The 22308-nt window shown below is 47.6% G+C and overlaps 10 protein-coding genes across 10 annotated transcripts; 4 read left to right on the top strand and 6 right to left on the bottom strand.

Moving 5' to 3' along the window:
• Positions 1-230: 230 nt before the first annotated feature.
• On the bottom strand, positions 231-1488 carry F4822DRAFT_337523 (uncharacterized protein). Its single transcript, XM_051455757.1, has 2 exons — positions 1009-1488; positions 231-951 (listed from the first exon to the last, which is right to left on the bottom strand). Exons 1-2 carry the CDS (start codon positions 1369-1371, stop codon positions 421-423), a joined length of 894 nt encoding a protein of 297 aa, XP_051310987.1. The 5' UTR covers positions 1372-1488; the 3' UTR covers positions 231-420.
• Positions 1489-1687: 199 nt separating this feature from the next.
• Positions 1688-3962, bottom strand: F4822DRAFT_412407 (putative glucooligosaccharide oxidase). The gene is made up of 2 exons (XM_051458945.1): positions 2927-3962; positions 1688-2862 (listed from the first exon to the last, which is right to left on the bottom strand). The coding sequence occupies exons 1-2, from the start codon at positions 3485-3487 to the stop codon at positions 1981-1983; spliced, it is 1443 nt and encodes a 480-aa protein (XP_051310986.1). The 5' UTR covers positions 3488-3962; the 3' UTR covers positions 1688-1980.
• A 435-nt stretch (positions 3963-4397) lies between these two features.
• On the bottom strand, positions 4398-6516 carry F4822DRAFT_337445 (uncharacterized protein). The gene is made up of 6 exons (XM_051455755.1): positions 6174-6516; positions 6075-6121; positions 5841-6022; positions 5000-5784; positions 4837-4947; positions 4398-4768 (listed from the first exon to the last, which is right to left on the bottom strand). The coding sequence occupies exons 1-6, from the start codon at positions 6324-6326 to the stop codon at positions 4532-4534; spliced, it is 1515 nt and encodes a 504-aa protein (XP_051310985.1). The 5' UTR covers positions 6327-6516; the 3' UTR covers positions 4398-4531.
• Positions 6517-7330: 814 nt separating this feature from the next.
• F4822DRAFT_337284 (HET-domain-containing protein) lies at positions 7331-9786 on the top strand. Its single transcript, XM_051455752.1, has 2 exons — positions 7331-7775; positions 7832-9786. Exons 1-2 carry the CDS (start codon positions 7433-7435, stop codon positions 9586-9588), a joined length of 2100 nt encoding a protein of 699 aa, XP_051310984.1. The 5' UTR covers positions 7331-7432; the 3' UTR covers positions 9589-9786.
• F4822DRAFT_337359 (uncharacterized protein) lies at positions 9643-11426 on the bottom strand. Its single transcript, XM_051455753.1, has 4 exons — positions 11008-11426; positions 10687-10941; positions 10484-10637; positions 9643-10430 (listed from the first exon to the last, which is right to left on the bottom strand). The coding sequence occupies exons 2-4, from the start codon at positions 10736-10738 to the stop codon at positions 9698-9700; spliced, it is 939 nt and encodes a 312-aa protein (XP_051310983.1). The 5' UTR covers positions 10739-10941; positions 11008-11426; the 3' UTR covers positions 9643-9697.
• Position 11427: 1 nt separating this feature from the next.
• Positions 11428-13191, top strand: F4822DRAFT_337435 (uncharacterized protein). Its single transcript, XM_051455754.1, has 4 exons — positions 11428-11692; positions 11742-12045; positions 12103-12519; positions 12577-13191. The coding sequence occupies exons 1-4, from the start codon at positions 11676-11678 to the stop codon at positions 12793-12795; spliced, it is 957 nt and encodes a 318-aa protein (XP_051310982.1). The 5' UTR covers positions 11428-11675; the 3' UTR covers positions 12796-13191.
• Positions 13192-13232: 41 nt separating this feature from the next.
• On the top strand, positions 13233-14738 carry F4822DRAFT_438118 (uncharacterized protein; the record flags this gene model as incomplete). The annotated part of the gene is made up of 2 exons (XM_051462481.1): positions 13233-13824; positions 13858-14738. 2 exons carry the CDS (start codon positions 13233-13235, stop codon positions 14736-14738), a joined length of 1473 nt encoding a protein of 490 aa, XP_051310981.1.
• A 269-nt stretch (positions 14739-15007) lies between these two features.
• Positions 15008-17013, bottom strand: F4822DRAFT_445198 (carbohydrate-binding module family 50 protein; the record flags this gene model as incomplete). The annotated part of the gene is made up of 3 exons (XM_051463354.1): positions 15008-15217; positions 15284-15891; positions 15978-17013. The coding sequence occupies 3 exons, from the start codon at positions 17011-17013 to the stop codon at positions 15008-15010; spliced, it is 1854 nt and encodes a 617-aa protein (XP_051310980.1).
• Positions 17014-17113: 100 nt separating this feature from the next.
• Positions 17114-18291, top strand: F4822DRAFT_432054 (uncharacterized protein; the record flags this gene model as incomplete). The annotated part of the gene is made up of 2 exons (XM_051461580.1): positions 17114-17712; positions 17784-18291. The coding sequence occupies 2 exons, from the start codon at positions 17114-17116 to the stop codon at positions 18289-18291; spliced, it is 1107 nt and encodes a 368-aa protein (XP_051310979.1).
• Positions 18292-18596: 305 nt separating this feature from the next.
• On the bottom strand, positions 18597-20792 carry F4822DRAFT_412387 (Na(+)/H(+) antiporter 1). Its single transcript, XM_051458944.1, has 6 exons — positions 20686-20792; positions 20559-20627; positions 20364-20502; positions 19717-20281; positions 19181-19649; positions 18597-19128 (listed from the first exon to the last, which is right to left on the bottom strand). Exons 1-6 carry the CDS (start codon positions 20732-20734, stop codon positions 18785-18787), a joined length of 1635 nt encoding a protein of 544 aa, XP_051310978.1. The 5' UTR covers positions 20735-20792; the 3' UTR covers positions 18597-18784.
• Positions 20793-22308: the final 1516 nt, after the last annotated feature.

Raw genomic sequence — 22308 nt, 5'->3', positions numbered from 1 at the left:
AAGTCGCTCTCTTAGGAGGGAAGTTAGCAGGTTGGAAGAACTCGTTACGTAAGCAGAGACCCCTAAGAAATGGGAAATCAATCGACTTACATAATAGATCTGGTTGCTTAGTAATTCTGTAGGTTTCAGCAACGCAGATGTCATGACAATGTTCTAGTTAGAAGATGCGAGATTACCCACGCTGGAAATCTCGGTTTGAATATCTCTAATTGTATCGCAAGAGATTTCTGATGTGTGCACATATCGAATTCAAATTCAATAGTAGAATTTTCTGTCTTCATAAACGTTTCACACTTAAGCTAGTGTACGTAGTAGCTAGGCACCGAAACCACATCGTGATCAATTCTCATAATACATAGGCCAAAACAAAATGCTGAAAAGTGAGATTCGTCAAGTTCCAATTGATCCAGCTGTAGATAATTATACAGGGTTGTCCACATACGGCGGAGGTGGTTCATCAGGGCCGTGCTCCTGCGATTCTCCCGGAACATCAGCGGGAGGGGCAGAAACGGATGATCCTCTTGCCTGTTGTTCAAGCTTGGCTGTCCAGAGCGCTGCGCCTGTCGTCGAGGTCAAGAGGAAAAAGAAAGATAGGATGGGTATGAGCTCGAGAATCATTGCTATGGTACCGAACCATATGTTTTCCCACATCCTTTTTCTAACCTCTGCCTTGCGCTCCTTCTTCGTCAACCCTCTAAGATCGAACCACCTGTAGTGCGCGAATGTCCCCAATCGAGCGCCCGTAATTATAATAAAGGCAGGAGTTCCGACGTAGGGAATAAGGTTGAGGGGTAGGAAGATGATCAACTCGACAATTTGGATTAAGCTCCATGGCTGATAGATGGCGGCGCTTGTTGGCTTGCCAAGTTTCTTAACGGACGTGGGCGCATCGGCGAAGAGGAGTCGGTGCGGCGCGACGAGATCATCAAGACCTAGATCTAAGAGAGTTGCCTAGTGGTTGTCAGTCTTATCTGGAATTGATTACTGTGATGAGAAGAGGCAACCTACATCAAAAACATCCACGCGACACTCATCAACGAAGAAGCCTTCAAATAAACCTTGGATAATAACCAGACCCTCACCCAAGACTAGTACCACCGCATTAAACCATGCGCCTGACAAACCGTGGAATAGAGCCAAGAAAGCATACTGAGGTAAAAATGCAAATGTGAATAGGATCAAATACACTAGGAAAGAGATGATAGACAGAGGAAGAAGTCTTCCAATGAAGAGAGGGTAATAGGAAGGATGACGTAGGAAGTAGTAGATGCCTCGTAGAGGATATGAGGCCGCGATCAATGCTCGTGATAAATAACCAAGGGGTCTTCCTAGCGGTCGCGTAGGTTTTGGAAGACGAATTTGGGGCTCCATTGCATCGTCGATATAGGTGTTGAAGGGAAAATAAAGTAGAGAGTTGTTAACGCATCCTTGACATGTGTTATTATAATTTGGCAGCCTAGATTGGTTTCAACGTAATTAGGCGAGAGCTGATGACATAGTGAATCCTTGGATACTCAGCGTATTACCTAATCCAAGCTTGCTAGCCTGCTGACTCATCAGTTGACTTACCTAAGTGACTAATGGAATTGATTACGTAAGAGAAGTCCAACCAGATTCTGTTATGTAAGCATTTACTACTTACCCCGCCCCCTTTTCAAAGTCATTTTTGATTTCTCTAAGTTGACTTATCAAAGAACATCACGACCTCCTTCGTGGTTCAACCTCATGCCCTTGTTTTGGTATTTTTACATCGATTTTTAGAGTCATATGTGTTATTGCGAAGCCATGTGCAGAGCCTATTCACAGGAAAATCATAACCCGAGCGCCCTTCCCTTGAGCGGATAGACCTAGCAATGCTCGATGTATCGGCCTCGTCCGTCGTGCTAAACTCAATATGCAACACCAGTACCGGTTTGAGATGCAATCACATCTTATAGCCAGATGTCCACCCTATCCTGTTACTCGCATACACCCATCTCCCTAGATTGACTGTGGGTTCTCAAAAACGTTCTTGGGATCCCACTTCTGCTTAATAGCCTTGAGACGAGTATACAACTCGGGCCCGTAGTACAGCGTGTGCGCTTCATGTCGTGAGAGGCTGGGGTCGGCGTAGTTCGAATACGCACCGTATCGCGGAAGGTGTGTCGTGATCGAATTGGCGAGTCCGTTGACAAAGTCAATACCCTCCGGTGGAAAGATTTCGTCGTTTTCGACGAAGCCGTACAGCTGGACAACCCAGAGCGCATCGCGGTGAGCGAAAGCATTGAAGTCTATGTCCTTGTTGCTGATCTGGCTGTCGGCGCCTCCATAGAAGTCAACCAAGATCCAGTAAGAGACGGGCGCGTCTGCTCCTTCGGTGAGAAGAAACGTGAAGAAACTCCTCAATGCCTCCTCGGTAAATCCTGGCTCGGGCACAACAACACTTTTGGCGAAGAAGTTGTATCGGCACTCGTCGTCCACTGGGGTTGTGATATCGACGCCTTGATTGAGAAGTTTCAGTGACGCGGGCCAATCAACTTCACGGAATTGGAATGAGGGCGTGAATTGCATGCCTTCATGAAGCGCAGGGATAATCGTTTCCGCGAGGTGACTCGAGGATCCTAAATAGGTGCCTCCGATCGCAAAGCAAGTGGCAGAGAGCGTAATGTTGAATCCCAAGTTTCGATCAACGATGGAGGCGTTATGGGTGAAATTCTGAACGCGTTGGAAAGTGTCAACAACAGAGTCGATACTTTTGTTTGCATCGTGCATAAAAAGATCCCAGTGTACGACACGCTCGGGAGCTGGAACCGTGTCTAAGAAGAAGCTTTTCACGATACCGAATGAATCAGCCGCACCCCGCATAGCCTGAGTCAAACTTATGTTAGTCAAGTTACCTTATCAAAAATACTCGATGATTAAGAGATCCAAGACTCACATAGAACAGGTCCGCATTCTCCTCTTTGCTGGCGTAGACGCATGCTCCACTCGCAGTCACGACACTAAGCGCCGAAATGCGATCCATCGCCAGACCCCAGGCACGCGAAAAGAAACCATACCCGCCATGGGTAAAATGGCCTCCGATGCCAACTCCAGCGCAAGAACCATGAGGAAGGGCACGCTTGCGGTCGAGTGTGGTGTAAATGTTATGGGCTAAATTGCCCAGTCGCATTCCACCGCGGACTAAGACCGGATCTCGCGCAGAGTTGAAGTACTGCATTTTTTGCAGGTCTATTACCATTGAGCCATTCGCCCCTCCGTTGCTGTGGGATGCGTACGAATGTCCTCCCGATCGAGCCTGGACTTTAAGTCCATGTTCACCTGCGCAGAAAACTGCACTGCTGATGTGTCCCACATGATCGGGGAAAACGATGATCGCCGGAATAACAGGGACGCGCAGGTTGTAGGTCGCCGAATGGATATCCCAGTCAAGGTCACCAGGGGTAATGTATGGGACAGAAAGATCGGTCAGGTATCGAATGGCAGCGTCAACGTTAGTGTTTGCCATATTGACTACCGTCAAAGATTGTACTGTTGTGAATGGATGGATAAATGAACGACGAATAAGTGAATAGGTGTATTGATGAAATAAAAGAGGACAAGATGGTATGCGTGTTTGGGACGCCGAAAAATAATAATAAATGATGTTGTCCGCTGCGTGTTTGTTGATTATGGTCGGCGCCGCGTTCCTCCTTCTGTTGTGTATGCACGGGTTAATTCACAAGGAACGTTCTACCTTCACCGTGGCAGGTGTAAACAGCTCACCCAATCCGCAGTTGCAAACAAGTTCCCGGTTTCCTTAGCGCAAATGAATAGGCCTAAATGTACCTAAGGGGCAATCACGGCGCTCCGGTTGGGCAGTTAAATGCCCAATGATTCGCTCTTGTCAACCTTAGGGACTTCCTCACACTTGTAACTCCAGAACCCCTCGGGCCTACCTACATTGTATTCTACCTACCTAGGTACCTACTTGGTAATTACGAATGAGCAATTCATTGGACTTAGCATCGAACTGCCTATGTGTCTATGAAACGGAATTAGTAGGCCCCTGCTTCTACCTTGGTGACCAGACTTAGGGCATATGGAGGCCAACCATCCAAACAACGTGATGTATTTATTTCCAACAAACAAGAGAGGCTTCCCCCAAGTCGACTTCTCAGTTTAAATCTGAGTATTGATTTATTTTGGATTAGATTGTTTAGACTCTAGGTATCTATGTGTAAGTGGTCGCGTACGTAAATACCCAAGTACACAACCCCTATTTCGTGCCAATCCCCCTCTCTAGTAATGTGCCCCGTGCACCTCAGTGTCCCAAAATATTCATTATTGTCATCGCCCTGTTATTATTGATTTCTTGTAATTTGGAAATACGCATTCTTTATCTATCGAATGTCTTTCTGTAGTGTCGCTTTATCGCGAACACGGATCCATGTGTGTAAGGTACAGATCTAAAGGCATAATCGGAAGAGTCCAAAAAAAAAAAGTAGTAACGCCCATGCTAAAGTGATCCCTAGCTCTCTTTGACAACCTAGGCCTAGTGGTTGGACCTTGCTCATACATCGAACCCTCCCACGGGGCAGCCATCGCCGTCGAGGACCTCCTTAGAATCTCTCATCTTTTTGCAGATTGCGTTACATCTTCTAAACCACCAATACACAACGGCACCAATAAGGACGAGGATAGTTAATCCCCCAGAGACGGCCGGTAGAAGCCACCAGTGTTTCCATACCTTGATTCCATCACTTATATCTTGCATGTCGACTGCAAACGCATTGCTGCCGGAAATCGACTGTTCATGAGAATTGTTAGTCACGCAAATAGAGGACACGTATCGAAGGTAAACGTTGGTGAACTTACTGCTAATAGCGAGATAGGAAGGAATATTAGTGTAGCAAACGCTATTATTGTAACTGCTATACTATCTTGAGAGACCAATCTGAGATGATGTCGCTGGTTTCCGTCGCGAAGCTGAACCTGGTTAATACCCTGGCTCAAAAACAAGGCCACGATGCCCACTCACAATCTCTATATTTAACTTGACCCATTCTTCTAACTCTTGTCTGCTCGACTCGCGAGATGCAGCCTCGCCCTTAAGGTCCTGGATTTGATATTGCACCTCTTGGAAAATTGTGTCCAATGGCAAAGCCGAAACCTGGGATCCATCGACAGAGGCTTGCAATCTTCGATGCTTCTCCCAAACACTTTCGACAAAACCCAATGCGGACACCTCGTATTTAATAGCGCCTTTCAACGCGCCAAGTTTGCGTTGCATGACCTGGAACTTGTGAATAGCCATAAAGACAGCCGCGCCATCATCTTTGAACAAATCCTTCTGCCCTCGGCAAAAGCCGTCCATAGTATTCCGTAAGGGGTGGAATCTTGCGAGGCGACTCTGAAAATAGTTCTCGTTCACCCTGTCCAGCAGCCCACAAAGAGTGCTAAGTATGTAAAGGGGATTGGAGTTGATCAGCTGGTGGTCGTGTTGGAGCGCCTGGCGGATTTCGTCTGCCATAGTAGTATGTTCGGTATAGTCGCTTGATGTTGGGTCACTACTTTCTGTTCGCATATACCCCGGGACATTCGGCTTGTTACCATTGAACAATGTTTTCAAACGGGTAAAAGGGCATGTCTTTCTTGAAGATTGGTTGTTGGTTTTAGTGTCCTTTTTTGCGCAGAGGTTCCTTGCGAGAATGATACACGTTGCTGGATTCCCATTGGCTGATACTCGGAGGAACACTGAGAATGATCCCATAGGTGAGGATGCTTCGAAGTCGTCCTCGAGTTTGGGGGCATTCATAGATATACCTTGAGCAATGTATTAGCTACACATAGATGCCAACTGGAGAGCCAATCGGCCTTACAGGAAACAAGTTGGCGTCCATCTGGGGAATGGTGGACTGAATGAGTAGGCCGACCGCCCTCGTCGAATAAGCTGCGTACAAGGCCCTGTACCGAGGATATGGGCACCTTGAATGTTTCAAGAAGCTGCTGGAATCTTTTTCGGTTCATGCCTACAAATTTATGCCCCTCGGCTTCTAGTAGTCTTCTGTCTATTAGCTTTATAGTAGCTAATTTCTAGGTTATACCCTGCTTACATCATGTCGAGCTGGCCATGATGCGCTTCGCTGATCCGGCCCCGCTGCTATATTCATCATGTAAGCAGAAAGTACAATAGTAGTGGTTATAGTTCATACGCGTTCTGTAAAGCGATTGACAAGATTCTGACCCTGGATCAAATCGAACGTTCCCCAGTCCTGTCTATACCAATAGGCTTTTATGTCTGAGTCTTTTATGTCAGAGCTAAATTTAAGGCGTCCTAGAGATTTGTCGTACAGGCTTCGGCTCATGGTGATGAATTGCGACTAGATTCTGCCGCGCGAATATCTGAGGGGTTAATTGGAATCGTGGACATAGAGACGGCATTTATATACTGGAAGGTAAAAACCGGCGAAGCCTTAGTCCATGCTCGCACACACACGGCCAGCCTACATCCACAAGTCAAGTAATTTTGGTTCTCAGGCGATGCTTCGACATCGCGCCTCTGAATATACACGTCCACGCAAAAGAGGTTTCGATTAACGCCCCCATGACCTTGCTCATATTATAATTTGGCAACTATTTGCGCGTAACAGAGTCAGCCTTGGTTCGTGTAACGAGGCATAACTAGTTGCGTCGCATGGTCCTTGCCTAATGCTACACAATCAGCCAACGATGACGGATGAGCGCTTAAGTTGATGTCAATGCGCTTGAGAGCCGATACAACGGAAATCAGATCATTGGACTGAATGATAGGGCTGTAAGCTGTATCACGCAATATTCACCTATTGACCAGTCGAATACCTGAGGTCGGATGTAGTATGTAAATCCGCATAAAGACGGATTCTCAATCATACCTAGACAATGTGACATATCGCCGTGGCATTCTGCGTACGTAATGTATCGCGATGCATTGCGGCTATCTGGCGAGAGATCACCCGCCCCAATGGAGAGTTATGCGGTCGATGCCAGAAAAATCCTTCGATCCAGGTGCCCGTTGACTCATACCGTAAAGAAAAAGCACTTTGTGGTGACGAGAATTTCAGCTTCGACGTCGTATCATTTTGAGGGAACCCAGAACCTCACCAAACCAGCCTTTCGTAGAGCCGCCTGTGGATTGCCTGTGAAGGCGAATGATAAAGGTTGAATGGAGGAGGTTACACGTATGTAGTAATCTATTACACAGCATAGACCTACCTGCCTACATAGACCTACATATATAGTGTTACACAGCGTCATAAGCGAGATTAGCCTACGTAGTACAGCCTGCGACGCCACAAGCCTTACCTTGCCGCCCTACCCCACCCCCACCCTCCAGCCTTCCTAACCTTCCCTTCCGCTGTCTGTCCACCTTCATTTATTTACGTAGGTGCCTAAATATTTTAGGTCTTCAACATAATATTTCAAATGCCGAAGTATGCCATGCTTATTATGCAATTATCTCCAAGGTGTTGGTCCTCTCTTGACCGAGGACGACGCGAGACAACTTCCGAAACTCCCATCTCGCGATTTTAAGCATGACAATATACCCTGGCCCAAGTTTTTACACTCAGCTGAAAAATGCTACTGCTGCGCCATCCTTCAAAAGGGAATCGTGAAATGCCTCCAGCAACGTCAACTACGCCCTGAGCAGGTTGTGCGGATTAATTTCAGGTTCCTATATCCTGGTTGGATAGACAGTGACAGGGGGGATGATAAAGATATTATCTGCGAATTAGATGACGGAACTGAATTTGTTGTTGAATATTTCACTCTTGAGGGTACATAACTAAGTTGCCTCTTCCAAGCCTTATATAGCCTCACTCATGATGCCCAGGCGAAGATTACCCTTGTCCCGGTGCTTGGGAGTATGTTCCTGTTTCAACGAGAACATCTCCAGAAACCAGCTCTGAGGAAGCCTTTAGCAAGGCTTGTGGATGGATTGAAAATTGTGATGAATCTCATGTTAGCGAAATACCAGAAGGCGAAGATCCTAGTCAATTTTCAAATTACTGCCTCCCCTCACAGCAAAGGTTACTGTCGTTGGAAAAATTGCCAACTAGGGTAGTAGATGTCGGCCGACTTGATGGAAAGGTAAGGTTAGTTGAAGGAAATGAGCGCGCAGAGAAGTACTTATGTCTTAGCCATTGTTGGGGAGAACACCAGATTATCACAACTACCAACTCAACCCTTCTTGAGCGAATGCACGAGATTCGCACCGAGGACTTGTCCAAAACCTTTTCGGACGCGATACAAATGACGCGACGCTTTGAGATTGATTATATCTGGATTGATTCACTATGCATCATTCAAGACGACGCAGCAGATTGGGAACGGGAGTCCGCCCAGATGGCATCCATCTACCACAATGCTTATTTGACACTTGCAGCTACCAAATCAAGAAATGGCAACGGCGGTTTATTCACGATAACACCAGATTTCAAAATATCCGGCACGACTCCAGATGGGGAAGAGTATTACCTCATTTTCCGAGAGAAAATAGACCATGACCTTTCAATGGATAATACATCACCACAATTTCCCCTAATGACACGGGCATGGATCTTCCAGGAGCGCATGTTATCTCCACGAGTATTACATTTTGGTTATTACGAGCTGTTTTTCGAATGCTCCACCAACGCGTATTGTGAATGCGACAATATCGGCTTCCTCAGCGCCACCGACGATATACCCTTACCGAACCCTAGAAGTCTATACTCTTCAGCCTTGGAGACTACTATATCAACTTCTAATGGGAAAATGAGTAATAACGCTTGGATTCGGCTTACGCAATATTTCATCGCGCGGGTGTGGCGGTCATTTGTCATGCTTTACACAGGGCTACACCTTACCATACCCGGCGATTGCCTCCCAGCACTGGCTGGCGTCGCGAGAACTTTCGCAGAGAAACGGAAGTCACCATATCTATCTGGGTTATTCCAAGACTCGCTGCTTGACGATTTGTTGTGGATGACCTTTAACTGCGAGAAATCTCGGCCGCAAAAGTGGAGAGCTCCTTCGTGGTCATGGGCTAGTATCGAAGGACTCATCGAGTATCAGGATGGACTAATAACCTATCAAGACGACCAAGTCTTCTTAGAAAAACAGGAGGAACGGATAGAATTTGCGTTCATCGAAGACTGTACATCTACACCCGCTGGTTTGAATGAGTTCGGGCAAGTTAGCTCTGGGTCGCTTCGAGTGACTAGTCAACTCTTACCGGCGGCTCTACTTCTCAAGGCTGACCTTGATACTCTTCGACGCCCGCAGTACTACTTGTGCATTGAGAATGACGGAAAAATACTTAGCCCTCGAGTCTGGCCGGATTATGACTTAACTCGACCCGGTCTATATGAAGTTCTTTCTGGCGCCGAGGTTTACTGCCTAAGGATGACTCAACAGACAAAGCCCAAGATAGACAATTCTTTGATTTTGAGGTTCATCTCCACTGATACTGGGAAGACATTCGAACGAATTGGATCCCTCCAGCTTAACGCGCGTACAGCCCAGATCGACTGTCTCGAGCCTGAAATGAGAGAATTGGCTATTATGGCACTGGACAAAGCAGAAGTGACAACTGTTAACATTGTGTAGAAACCAATTGGATTGGTCGATATACTGAGTATAGCATTGGATATCTTCTATACTTCAAAATTTAGGACCTCGTTTTGGTATCGACTAACATTTCGATGACGTGAAGAAGTTACAACCTATCAACCAGCTTCTCCGCCGCATTATCGATATTCGTCCCCCAATTCTTAGCAGTACACTGCAAATACAAAACACCATCTTCGATATCGCATTCGCAATACGAGTCATACTTCAACTGATCCACAATCCGAAACGCAATTTCTCCCTTCTCAACCGCCTCATGGAATCCCTCGCGCAGCAATTCATCCTGGTCGAACTTCTGGCACTTAAGCTGAGTAACGAGTCCCTCCCAATACATACGCGTGAAGGAGCCCAACACGTTCTCCCAATCAGATCGAATGTCGATCTTCTTCGCCTCGCTTTCCTCACGGAGCTTCGCGAATGTGCTCTCGAAGTTGGGGTTTAGCTTGATATCGGGTTTTTCTAGGATCTGCCCGATTTCCGCTCGGATTGCTTCGGCTCGGGGCTCGTACTCGTTGCGGATATCCGACCGCGCTGCGAAGCTTAATTTGTCCTCTGATGTGGGGGCTGGGGCTTCGTTAAGGGCCTTTAGAAGGATATCCCGATTGATGGCGTCGTCGATGTTGACGCCTAGACGTTCGGGAGCGAAAAGAATACGTAATTTACCCTCGTGGATATCTACGCCGCAGTAGGGGAAGCGTCCGGTGTCATCTAGGTCTATGGTGATGGTGTGGGCGGAGCAGATGGTGTTTAGCTCTTTTAAGCCTTCTTCCCCAGCATGATCTACGAACTCCTTGAGTCTATATGCGGCTCCAGTGATATAACTAGAAGGGGATTAGTGTGTGATTGGATACAGTGGGTTCCGCTCGATGCTTACCCAGCTATACAACTTCCCAAAGATTCTTTCGCGTAACCCTCTGTGGCATACGCGTATAATTGGTTGGGGTTGACGTCTACGGTCCAGGGGACAGTGAGGATGTTGGAGATCTGTTGTTCGAGATCCAACTTCTTATTGTCCCAGTCATCGCGAACTATCACAGTCAGTTTCCCGAGAGCGATAAATTCGCGGGTTCAACTTACTGTTTTTCCTCAATGCCAGAGGCAATTTCTCAACGGGAGGTAGTTTTGACATCTTAATTATGTCGTGTGGTGTTTGGGGGGTCGAATGGTAAGTTTGGTAGCGTATTCTTGCGTGATAGTGAAGTCCTAGGGAATAACCTTGCACAGGGTCTCGTAACCCTTTAAATAATGATGGATAACCGAGATGTCTCGCTTCATCGTCGCTGCCTATTGCTAGTCGTTTTACTAGGCTATCCGCTTTCCGGAGAAGAATGCCTTGAGCTACCGGTTAACCTACGATAGGGGTAAAAGGTCTATCTGCCTAACATCACATGTACTAACAGTTCAAGTCAGCCTTAAATTTAGTTGTAGACCCTTAAAAGAGTGACTATTCTCAACCGCAAGCGACTTGCTTCCGATGCGGAGATGAAGTTAGGTCCCGGAGCATAGTTAGTCGTACTGCCAAGTACACTACTGGCGTTTAGTGTATTCACTATCTTCTCAGCCGCAAGAGCCACGCTTATACACGGCGTACTACGAAAAACTGCGATAGGGTTCGGGTAACTGTAGTTGGCAACATCCCCGGTGCCGTTTCAAATATTTAACGAGCATACGTAAATGATAGATATTGACTATCTTATTTATCTCGGGGGCCGTAAAACCCTGCTGAATTAACTTGAAGACGTTGATCGTTAAGGCTGATTGCCTTGTGGGTCATCGCCTGCTAAAAAGGGGTCAATGTTACCTGGACTTTCAGCTCGTCTTGGCAGCGTCGAGCACTTGTTTCCTCGCCCCCACTTCCATCTCATACGACGCGTAAGTTGCTTGTCATGCGATGTGAAAGTGAAATGCCTCGCGGTAAGCCTCGGTCGAAATATTATCACGGTTGTGGGGGCCGGTAGTTAGCCGGAAAACACTTAAACCCCTATATTGAATGACGACGATAGCGTGCAACATTAGATGTGCAACAAATATCGGGTCTGACTTATTTGCCGCATCAACTAAGAATCATGTCACCGTCAACACCGTAAGTGTCGTTGGATTTTCTATCGTCGTGTTATTAATGGAATTTTTAGATCCCTCACGATACGTGTCGGCATCCGCGATCATTGGGATAGGGAGGATGCACCTATCAACACAGCGCGATCCGCCGTGAAACAACTTCTCGGCATCGACATAGCATTAGAAGTTGCCTGGGAGGATTTGTTATTAGATTTGGGCGACGATTATCCAGATAAATCTACATTCATTCCTTCGGTTGCAGCAGCTAGCCAGGCGTTTCTCAATGGCCTGTGTGAGATATTGGAAAAGGAGATCAACCCCGAATGGTCCGACACTTTGCTCGAGCGTGCCGGTGGCCGTTTGAGAGTTTCTATAGGTGTAAGTATGATGTATCGAACGTTGGATGATGTGATGACTGATAGAATTGGGAATTAGGCTTCGAAGAATGGGGAGGCGACAGTGACATGGTCTAGTAAGGACGCCGGCTTTAATGTCGGCCTTCCTAGAGGCAGCATACCGTCATCAAACGAGCTACAGTCGCATTTCAAGGATAAATTACTCGATTGCTTCACTGGTCCACAAACGCCCCCGGAAGATTGGGCAGACGTATCAATTGATGCGACATACGATAAACCGGCCTCTACGAAGTCGCATGAATATTTCGACACACTTCCGGATATTAGCATTCTACCACGTCCAGACGAATTACTCCTTAAACCGCCATATCACCTTGTTATATATGGTGGCGGTAAGTCGATGGTTGAAGTCCAGTGTAGCCACAGTCCGACATTAGAACTGTTGGCAGAATATCTGAAGAAATGGTGTAAAATAAACCACCGCGACACTCGGCATGTGAGTTCTCATTATACTTTTATATAGGAAGTATTTTATTGCGGCTAATAATCATAGCCTCCCGCGGTCGAAGTGAAATTACATCAATCCGCCTTTGGTTTTGGTCTCACGTATGATCGCCTAACGATGTCTATCGAGCATCGGAATCCAGACTTCCTCGTATCGCCCATGATCGTACTATCGTTTGTTGAGCGTGTGTTGAATTATAAGAGCGTATCAATCGATAGTTCTTCTTGGATCTTCAGGAGGGACGTCGAATTCAAAACTATCAAGTGATTTAGAGTGGGTTGGGTGAAGAACTGTATGTTTTCGGCCTCGCAGTTACTTGGCTGTCGCTCTTGTTAATGGGAGTGTACAGCTTAGTTTTCGGACCATGTTACCGACTTGTGTAACACTACATCATTAAGGGTTTCGGATGCATCCGAAGGAATTGGCTATCTTCAATGTTTCTAATAATTGAAATGTTCGTGTAACGTACCTAGGTAGGTGTCGGATACATCCGAAAAGAAAGTGCTTCCTTCAATTAGTAAGGCGGGGTGGAATGCTGACATAAGTAAATTGAAAGTACCTAGTCACATGAGAACTTGTCGTCACACTGCAGGGTCTCACGTCTCACAACCTTAGTGCTAAGCTAGAGAAGACAATATTTCAATTCTTCGAAATCATTTTCATTTTCTCTTTTAAATGTTTCTCTTCAAACTCTAGTCCTCATCATGGCTGTGCCTGGGACCAAAGAAGCCATATTGAATTCCCTGCTCAAGGATGCCCGTCATTCGCGAGGGCTACAAGGTTGTGTTTATGACCTAGAAATGCCTCTATTGCTCAATTCAGATGAATCACCTCTACCCTGCCGCGAGACACCAACTGAGTTTGAAGCTATCAACCCAAGCTTTTCCTCCCAGATCCACGCCCTGTTTGAGGCGCTTCATGAAGTCGAGCATTTAAGTAAGAAGGAAGAGAACACAGAAAACAAGACGGATGATGCTTATGACCTTATCGACAAAGATGGTCTCGTTCCAGCCATCCGTGTTATCGGCCAATCCTTCGACCGCTATCCTAATTGCTTGCATCGCAACTTCCATTGGCGTCGTCTCTCCTTGCATGGCCCAGCCACATTGCCACAGCTATGGCGTGTGACTGAACTCCGGCTGTTCCCAAGGCCAGACTACGGTGTAAACATCGATTACATGAATGCCCGGCCTGTGTCACTTCGCGTGCCACTGGAGCTTGCGTCTAGACTTCCCGCACTGCGTCACCTCGACTGCCCATGGCTGTGGGAGCGCATGCCTACCGCCTTCACCCTACGTACGCTCCACCATTTCGCTCGCCCATAGGAAGGTCCATGGCGAGACGAGCGCCATGAGTTCGGTAAAGCAGTGCAGGAATTACACGAACAACTACCCACCTCGCTAGTCTCGGCGCGTCTATGGTTTTGGAAGCAAAATACTTTCTACACCGACGAGAACCAGAGCATCGAAATGCCGGATCTCATCCGTCCGGAGGATGCCGATCCCCTTTCACTTGCCTTGCGAACTCTCGTATCGCATTTGAAGCAGCTCGACTTGCGTGCCTTTTTGACGCCCGATCTATTCCAGGCGCCAATTATGTGGCACCGCATGAAACGTCTACGTGTCGAGTTCCATCCGTGGTGTCCTGATGGTACCTGGTATTTCGTCGGACCGCGCAATGAAAACCCCTACCCCGACGGCGGTTTTGAGGTTACGTCCGAGCATTATCCGCCTACTGGTCCTAACGAGCTGGATGAAGAAATAGATGAAGAGTATGAGGAAGTTGAAGGAACCGAGGAAGAAGAACTCCAAACAGATGTGTTTCGCACGGTGCCTCTACGAAGCAAGATCGAGCCACTCTTGTTTGCCTTTGCTGAAGCGCTAAAGGGTATGCCTACGCTAGAAGAGGCGGAACTATTTACGTACCTAGCCTGGCGACCTTCGAGAGAGAGGAAACGCGCGTACGAGGGTATTGATGAAGAACCGTATAACCGAAACCGCGCCACTTATAAATGGAGCGTGAGCTACACTCCGGGAAACGACGGTGGCAAAAGGTTGTTGACATGGCAAGTCGGGTCGTGGAGACCACAGGAAGACGTTATCCAGTCATTCAAGGGTTTGGGCGGGGAGGACCGAGAGGTTGATATATTGTGGAATCCCTTCGAGTTTTTACAAAAAAGGGAAACTGAGGACTACAAGGCTTTCTACTGAGAGGATATTACGATGGCAAGCAGCGAACGTAAGATTCATATTTTCGGGACGTGTTTACGACGATATTAACTTTACATTAGTAACGTAATGTATCGTAACTCCTCCAGTTTTCTTGTCCGACTCGCACGTTACCCCGACACAGCAACGCTGTAACAGTGGCTTTGTGTAACACAATCCGCGCTAAATACCAAGGATTTGAAACGGTCTCGGCAGTTCCCGCTTATAAGGTCGCTTTATTCATGGCAATCGCTTGGTCGGCGTGCGGATGGTCATAGGGGAGGTTTTGTAGCAGTGGGCCCTGCTACCAATGTAACTGAGGGCGTTTTGGAGCTGGGAGTTGTCTTGGCCGACGTTGATGACACACCAACGCAGTATGCCTCTCCCAGCCAGTAGTTGGTAAGGCAATCGTCGCTAACAGCGGGATTCCAGGCCAAGAATTGAGCTAGGGAGATGCCAGCGGTGGCGGCCATATCCGTGCACTATACCATCCAGTGTCAGTAACCTAGTTGTACGGGGCAATAAAAAAAACTCAGGAAATTACATACCATCACGCCTTTCTCGGCGACAGCCCACTTATTGCAATTTTCAGGTTCGCCCGACATCGTTGGGGCTGGAGGAGTTGGACTTGTTGGTGTCGTTGTGTTGCTCACAGTCGACGTTCCTGTATTATTGGCTGTGCTACTAGCTGTACTGCTGGTCGTTGAGACAGGATCGAGCTGATCTGGCTTTTCGAGGTACCACGACCCGCAGTAGTTTACACCCTTATCAAATGCGCAAGAGGGCGCCGTTATGTTTCCGAGCCCGATATTCCAGGCGGCAAATGAATCAAGGTCAACATCATAGACTGCAGCCGCGAGAAGACAAGGGTTTGCGAAAGTCGAACCAGTCACATTCACTTGGTAATCATCACCAGCAAAATAGTGCACGCAGTCATCCCGTGTACCCGTGGCCATCGGAAGTGGCGTGTAGAGTCGTGTATATGGAGACGCCGTAGCGTTGGGACGTTGAGTGAATGGGGCACCGGTGAAGGTAGCATTGGGGTCAATTGTGATGGACATATAACCCGGGCGCCCCGAGTATGTATTGATATTGCCAACGGCTTGCACGCAGTAGCTCTCATTGGCGAATAAGTTGGTGCAATTCCCGTTTACGCCTGTATTGAGGAAGCGAAAGTTGGCGAGCGAGATACCAAATTTGAGAGTAAGTAGGTTACAGTAGTCTCCCTTCTGTACCTCGTACCACCTACCGCAGGGCTTTCCGCCTGACCCCTCGCCACGTCAGTTGGTTTCGCCGCCGGAACAGTGGGTGTCATGGGCGGCAAACCGGACGTGTCTGTGGGTGCCACAAACTTGCGGCCTGGAGCAGTGATGCACACCTCGGAGCCATTCATTTGTTTCAAGTTCGAGCAGGCGTAGTTGACTACGGGGTTCCACGCGTGAAATTGTGTCTCGCTGATACCAGCCCTTTTTGCGATCACGGCGCACGTTTCATTGACGCCGACCGTTACGGTGGTACATTTGTTCGTGATACACAACGCGGTGCCCGCCGCGGGGAAGTTTTTGCAGTATGCATCGAGGTTATTGTCGGCCAATAGCCAGGCCCTGCCGACACCCTGGCTTTTGGAGATGGTGTAGCAATCATCCGAAGGCTTAACCGTATACTTGGACCCTTGGCAAGTGCTAGCCGTCGGAGTTGGCGTGGAGGTAAAGTAGCCAAGCGAGCTTTTTGAAATGGGCCGACCCGTGATGCTGCAACTGGACGTCACGCTCTCGTATAGGGACTGGCTGGCCACAACAGGGCCGTCAAAGTACGGTGACCCCGCACGCAAGCGCAACCGTTCTACAATGCAGAGGTCGCAATCATCAGGCTTTTGGTCTTGGCCTGTGATGTTGCTGATATAATTGAATGGACTGACTCCGGGGTCAGGAAACGCTGCTGCTAAGGCCGCAACAGGGCCACAGTAACGACCACCATCGTCTTTCAGACATGCTGATTGAAAGGAGAACTGTAGCGATCCTGGGATATAGACGGCCGCAGCTTCAACTTGTAAGTCGCCTAAGACAGTTTGGTTTCCACAACTGGTTCGCACCGAAGACATCCACGTAGCCAATGACGAGGAGCAGTTATTGGTACAGATGCGGGACAACGATGCTGGGGGATAGAAAAAATCAGGACGAAAATTCTTGACAAGAGTGTCGCAGGCGGCGACGTCAGCGAGAAGCGCATTGGAATACGCCGAAGTCAGCGTTGAAGGAAGGCTGTTATTGTATAACATCACCGTAGCAGATACTGTCGCTACGCGAAGTTGCAGCAGAACGAAGAGAAGTGACAGTATAAGCGACGATGATGACGAGAATTCGGGAACACCATGCTCAATGATCAAGCCCGCCTGGGATGATGACGCTTTCTTGACAAATGGCGACGGTGATGACAACCTCGATTTGCGTCGTCGAGAGCAGGTTGAGCTGCAGTGGACGGGTCCGTACAATGAGACCGTTCTAGACCCGCGATACGTTGTTCTTGAGGAGGGCATTGTGGACAGCAAGTCCTCGAAGATATGCGGCATCGACGTCGAGCTCGATTATCCCCAAGGTGGAGATGCAGCGGTCGCTAACAACTTCATATACGGCTTCCATAGGCCAGACGTCTGTGAGGATTACGAGTTTGGCGCTCCATTGGATGCCCGCATTATCACAAATCCGCCTACACAGTACGACTCGGAGCGCGTACTCGAGTTTCAGTTGCCAAAGCAATTCTTCCAGCACCTTGATAATTCTCTCGGCCCCTTCGATAATCTAGACCCGAATGACAAGAAAAGACCGAAATTATCGTTTTGTGACCTCGTTCGGGCGCATTGGGATATAGCTGCGGTGCCCATTCCGGGATTAGATACCTCACAGGGCGTCGGCGCTTCCCTTACGCCAATGGACCACATTGCCCAACAATACCCTACGGATAGGTGGAAGACAGACGAGTACGTTCTCCTGGAGCATGGCATCAACGACCCTGCTAAGGGGAAGGCGTGGAGCGGCACAACGAAAACAGGAAAAGAACTCCAAATCGTCAGCATGTCCAAATGGATACAAAACAGGCTGCCCACGCGCCAGGGCTCGGGCGAGGCGATCAAGTCTATGCGTTATCTGATTGGATCGCGCATGTACGAGACGCCCACATCCGTGATATCCTAAAGCGCCAGAAGGACCGCGTCGGCAACGTGCTCGATCTTCTCGACACCCAGATCCTAAAGGCGAACCCCCGAAACCCGCCGCCCTGGAAGCCGTGGCCGATGCTAGGATTGAAGGCCGAGTGGGATACGTACATGAAGGGCAAAATGGCCCTCGTCGAAACTAAGACGATGAAGGTCATCAACGAGTTCCTGCCGAGGCTCCAGGAACAGTGGGCCGATGACGCGAATCGACAGGCTGCTAAGATAGACCCAAATGACGATGCGAATACGCAAGCTAGCAAGCAAGAGCTGCAGGACTTGATTGACAAGATTGATGCGATGGACAGTGTGGTTAGGGCGCTACCGGCTTGGACGTGGCCATTTTAATCACTTTTTCGGTATTATGACTGCTAATTCAAGTCAATGTGTCAATATAGCCCCAATTATAATTGATTTAGGGGGAGTACCAGGTGCTGAATGCGCTAAGGATCAACTATACGTTTACTACCTGGGTACCTAATTGCGCCATAACATTTCAATGTGGAGACCTTCGGATAGATCCGAAACCTCCAATGACCTCAGGAGGTTATGTAGGTACACAGACAAACATAAATTACCTAGGTAGTTAACGGGTTTACCCAGCAGGCTTTTCGAAAGTTTCATCGATAGAATTGAAATTTGTATTGACTCTATAGTATGTCCTCACATACCTAGGTACCTCGTTATTAAAACCAAATTAAAAATATCAATCGCACCATATTCGGGGGCATATTCAAACAAATTCGCCTGACAAAGCTCCATTCAGCAAAACAATGATTTCATAACCGTGGTGAACGCCTAAAGAGACCCTTCTTGATATCTAACAAAACTCTAGAAGATATCATCTTTGCGTACTCTCCACCCTGTTCAGGTTTACTAGTCGAGGGCCCTTTTTCTCTTCCTCACTTTTGGTTGAGACGCTATCGTTATCACTACGAGTCCGAGAGCGTGTGATTGGAAGTGTCGCAATATTTACAAGTGGGCGGAAAAATCGGTTATATACGATGAACGTATCTGGATCGCCCCTGAAAGCATTAGGCGGAGTAGCCACGTATATACTCCTCCGTTTAATCTCAACTGCGTCCTCGGTGATAGTCCGAACGCCACAGTACCCATAAATAGCGCTCAAAATCGGGATAGAAAGGCCGTGGACTATGATGGAAAAAAGTACAAGAAAATATACCACTAAAGCGCTGTCAGTTATGCGGGTAGTCAAAAGATGATACGATATACGAACCTGGGCACATAGCATCGAGTAATTCACGCTCCCCTATACTGGCCTCGTCCCCCTTAGGAAAGAGTAGCCTAGTGTGTTGGAGGTAATATATAGCACCAACGCCTATGGGACCGAAATATCCCATGAACACCGCCTCCTTCCAGTTTTTTACTACCGAGGGCATCATTTTATACGTGAGTAACAGAGAGGGGATTCGACGAAAGAGGAGAACGAGGATACCCAGACCTAATAGACGAGAGATGGTGATCCCAGTCGTATCAGGTTGATGGAATTCTGACCAAGGTATGGTAATGCCGAGATACATGAAGCCGCCAAAGTTGAGCATGACGTCTATGCATGAATTGACTTCGTCGTGGCGGCGTTCTGTTTCTGCTAGGAACTCCCCGTCCCAATTCAAGGCGCAGCCTGCGACGAAACAGGCGAGAAGATCACTCGTGCCGATTGCTCCGCAGGTTCCAACAATGAAAAGCTTCAACATTTGGTCAGTTCGGTTCATTGCGTACGACGAGCACCTAGGTAGCCGGGAAACAACTTACACCTAGAGCTGTAGGGAACAGCAAATAGCTCTCAGTATCGATCCATCGTCGAGATAGAGAAAATCTAACTCCCATCCGTGCGCAGAAACCAACAACAGCGCCATACGCAATTGCTAGTGTGACGATATAAATAAGGGTTTCGATAACCCAATTGCCCAAGGCAATACCAACATCTTTCGTATCATCACCAACACCTCGACCACGCTCCACAAGTGTTGCTTGTCGATTCTCCGTGAGACGTAGGAGGTTCACTGCAAGCATGAGAAAAGGTGATGCAAAACCATCATTGGCGCCGGCTTCCGCCGAAATAATCTCTCGAAGAGGTCGTGCCACATACTTGTCCGCAAATGGACCTTTCGCAACGGCTTGTGAGAGGATTGGATCTGTGGACGTGACACATGCCCCGATCACAAGGGTGGCCAATAGGGATACCTTGGGAATAGTCGCAAGAACACAGACGGAAGTCGCCAACCACATCATCGCCATGATGGGAACGAGGCAGACTATCAACTCCTTATATCGTAATAGGAGATACTTAGCCGGTAGTTGGTATCCAGCAATGACTCTACAACGGTCGAGACTAGTCAGCTATTTGGGACACAGGATTGAAGCATGTCTCATGCAATGGCTATCCGTGGTGGACTAACAGTTGAATACCAATCATCACCCGCATAACCCCGAGCGTAATTCCATCTTGCTGGTCTGGAATAGCTGAGCCCCATCGCTCGGCGTCCAAGAACTTTGCCGCGATAGGGCCCAAGATCATGCCCGTGAGCACTGCCGGCACTAATAAAGAACGTTCAGCAAATAAGCAGATACACAAGGTATTCGAATAAACTAACGCGCTTCTCCAAGATACCAGACGCCCTTTACCTTGACGGCGACCAGGCCGTATAGCACTATGAAAGCACCTATGATAGTATCAGCATCGCGGAACTATTGAAATAATCATGCACAGTTCAAGCTCACCCAACACTGAGACGACAATATTCAACTCGCTAACATCTAAAGTAGGCATCTTGAAAAAGGAAGGTAAAGAAGCAGAATGGATGCGTGCGTCATGAGAAGGTCGAGGGCGCTCTCCCGGGCGAGAACATTCGAAAGGAAAAGGAACGGGGGGGGGGCGCCAAGGAAATAGATACGGACGAACCCACAAGTTAGATGAGACGTCTATGAATGTGTAGATCAATATATTTTGATAGGGATAACATGTAAGTCATCGAAATCTCCGGCTTGGCAATGGATATGCGATCCATTCCAAATACAGGAATGTGTCTTCCCCTGATGTCCACTAGGTTGGTATCCTTACAGCCACAATGTCTTGTTACGAAGCGTCCAAGCTTCTCCCGCGAAGACCCGATGGGTACATATCCGTGTGCCCCTTGCTCTAGTCTCAGACATTTGTCTGAGTTGCCCTTAGACATTAACGTCAACAAATTCAATCGACTTGACATCACGTAGAGAATTCTACCCGGGTATCGATAGCCTGTGTTGCTGATTAGCACGAATTTTACCTAGGTAGGTTACCATATTTGTTGTATCGAACAACCGCGTCGTGCGGAACGGATAGCTGACGAGGCCGGTACGACCCCCGGTGCGACAATCCCTGTCGCACCTGAACCATGGTATTTCAAAAGCAAAGATGGGATAGTGGGGAGTCTGATCTTCAAAGGGTCAACAACATCCCAAATATCAAAGTACTGCATAATAAAGTATGTAGCAGATGAAAAAAAGGGAATACCAGATAATTGTACACGTTTCAGACCGATTCACTATGGGATTGTGCACTAGGTATCGAGGGAAGGATTTTATGTGATATCCTATCTAGAAAAGATTTTGTCAGAAGTCGTACCTAAATATCATCAAGATGAGGTAAGAGGTGAATATTGACCTGTCAATTTGCCATGAGGTAGACGATGATTCGTTGATATATTGCTTCTAGAACTTCATCTATGCTTGTACAACATATGCTGCCCTACAACAAACATCAAGTTTATAGATCATCACAAATGACATGTCTTCATTGCTCAATCGGATTTTCCGTCTCAGATGTAAAATCATAATAAGCAGTGAGCCTTGATACAATCCTCACTCAAGTCTCAGCCACATCCTGGTGATGGTGACCCTAGATGCCTTCTTTTTCCCCTTAAAGTTGATGACTGCTATACTTTCGAACGTATTATAATATTCTGTTGGTGAGATGATGTAACAAGATCACCATGCCACATGTTTTGCCCTAGCTGATCTTAACAACACCCAAACTAGTTCCGTTTTGTTGAATCGTGTCATACTATTCCTACTCCTTAAAGTAGGCTGATGTTGTTAACCTTTCTCCCTGAAGTAGCAGTGTCACATACTACCTACCTAGGTAGGTATGGACACACAACTCCTTGTGGAACCGATCATGCAGCTTCTCGATTTCGCATTTGACTTCCTTACGAAGCTGTCGCCAATGTCCCCTAGCATAAAATACTACCTTGCTTGAATAACTATCTAGGTAGATACATAATCTTTTTTTTTTTTCGAAGAATCTTCCTTGGCATTAGAGACGTCACAAAGAGACAAGGTCTTGGGATATTACTCCACATGAGT

Source organism: Hypoxylon trugodes (assembly GCF_022578975.1).
Source record: "Hypoxylon trugodes strain CBS 135444 unplaced genomic scaffold F4822scaffold_8, whole genome shotgun sequence".
Classification (NCBI taxonomy): Eukaryota; Fungi; Ascomycota; class Sordariomycetes; order Xylariales; family Hypoxylaceae; genus Hypoxylon; species Hypoxylon trugodes.
The sequence above is the reverse complement of the archived record's forward strand: the minus strand, read 5'-3'. Positions and strand labels throughout refer to the sequence as shown.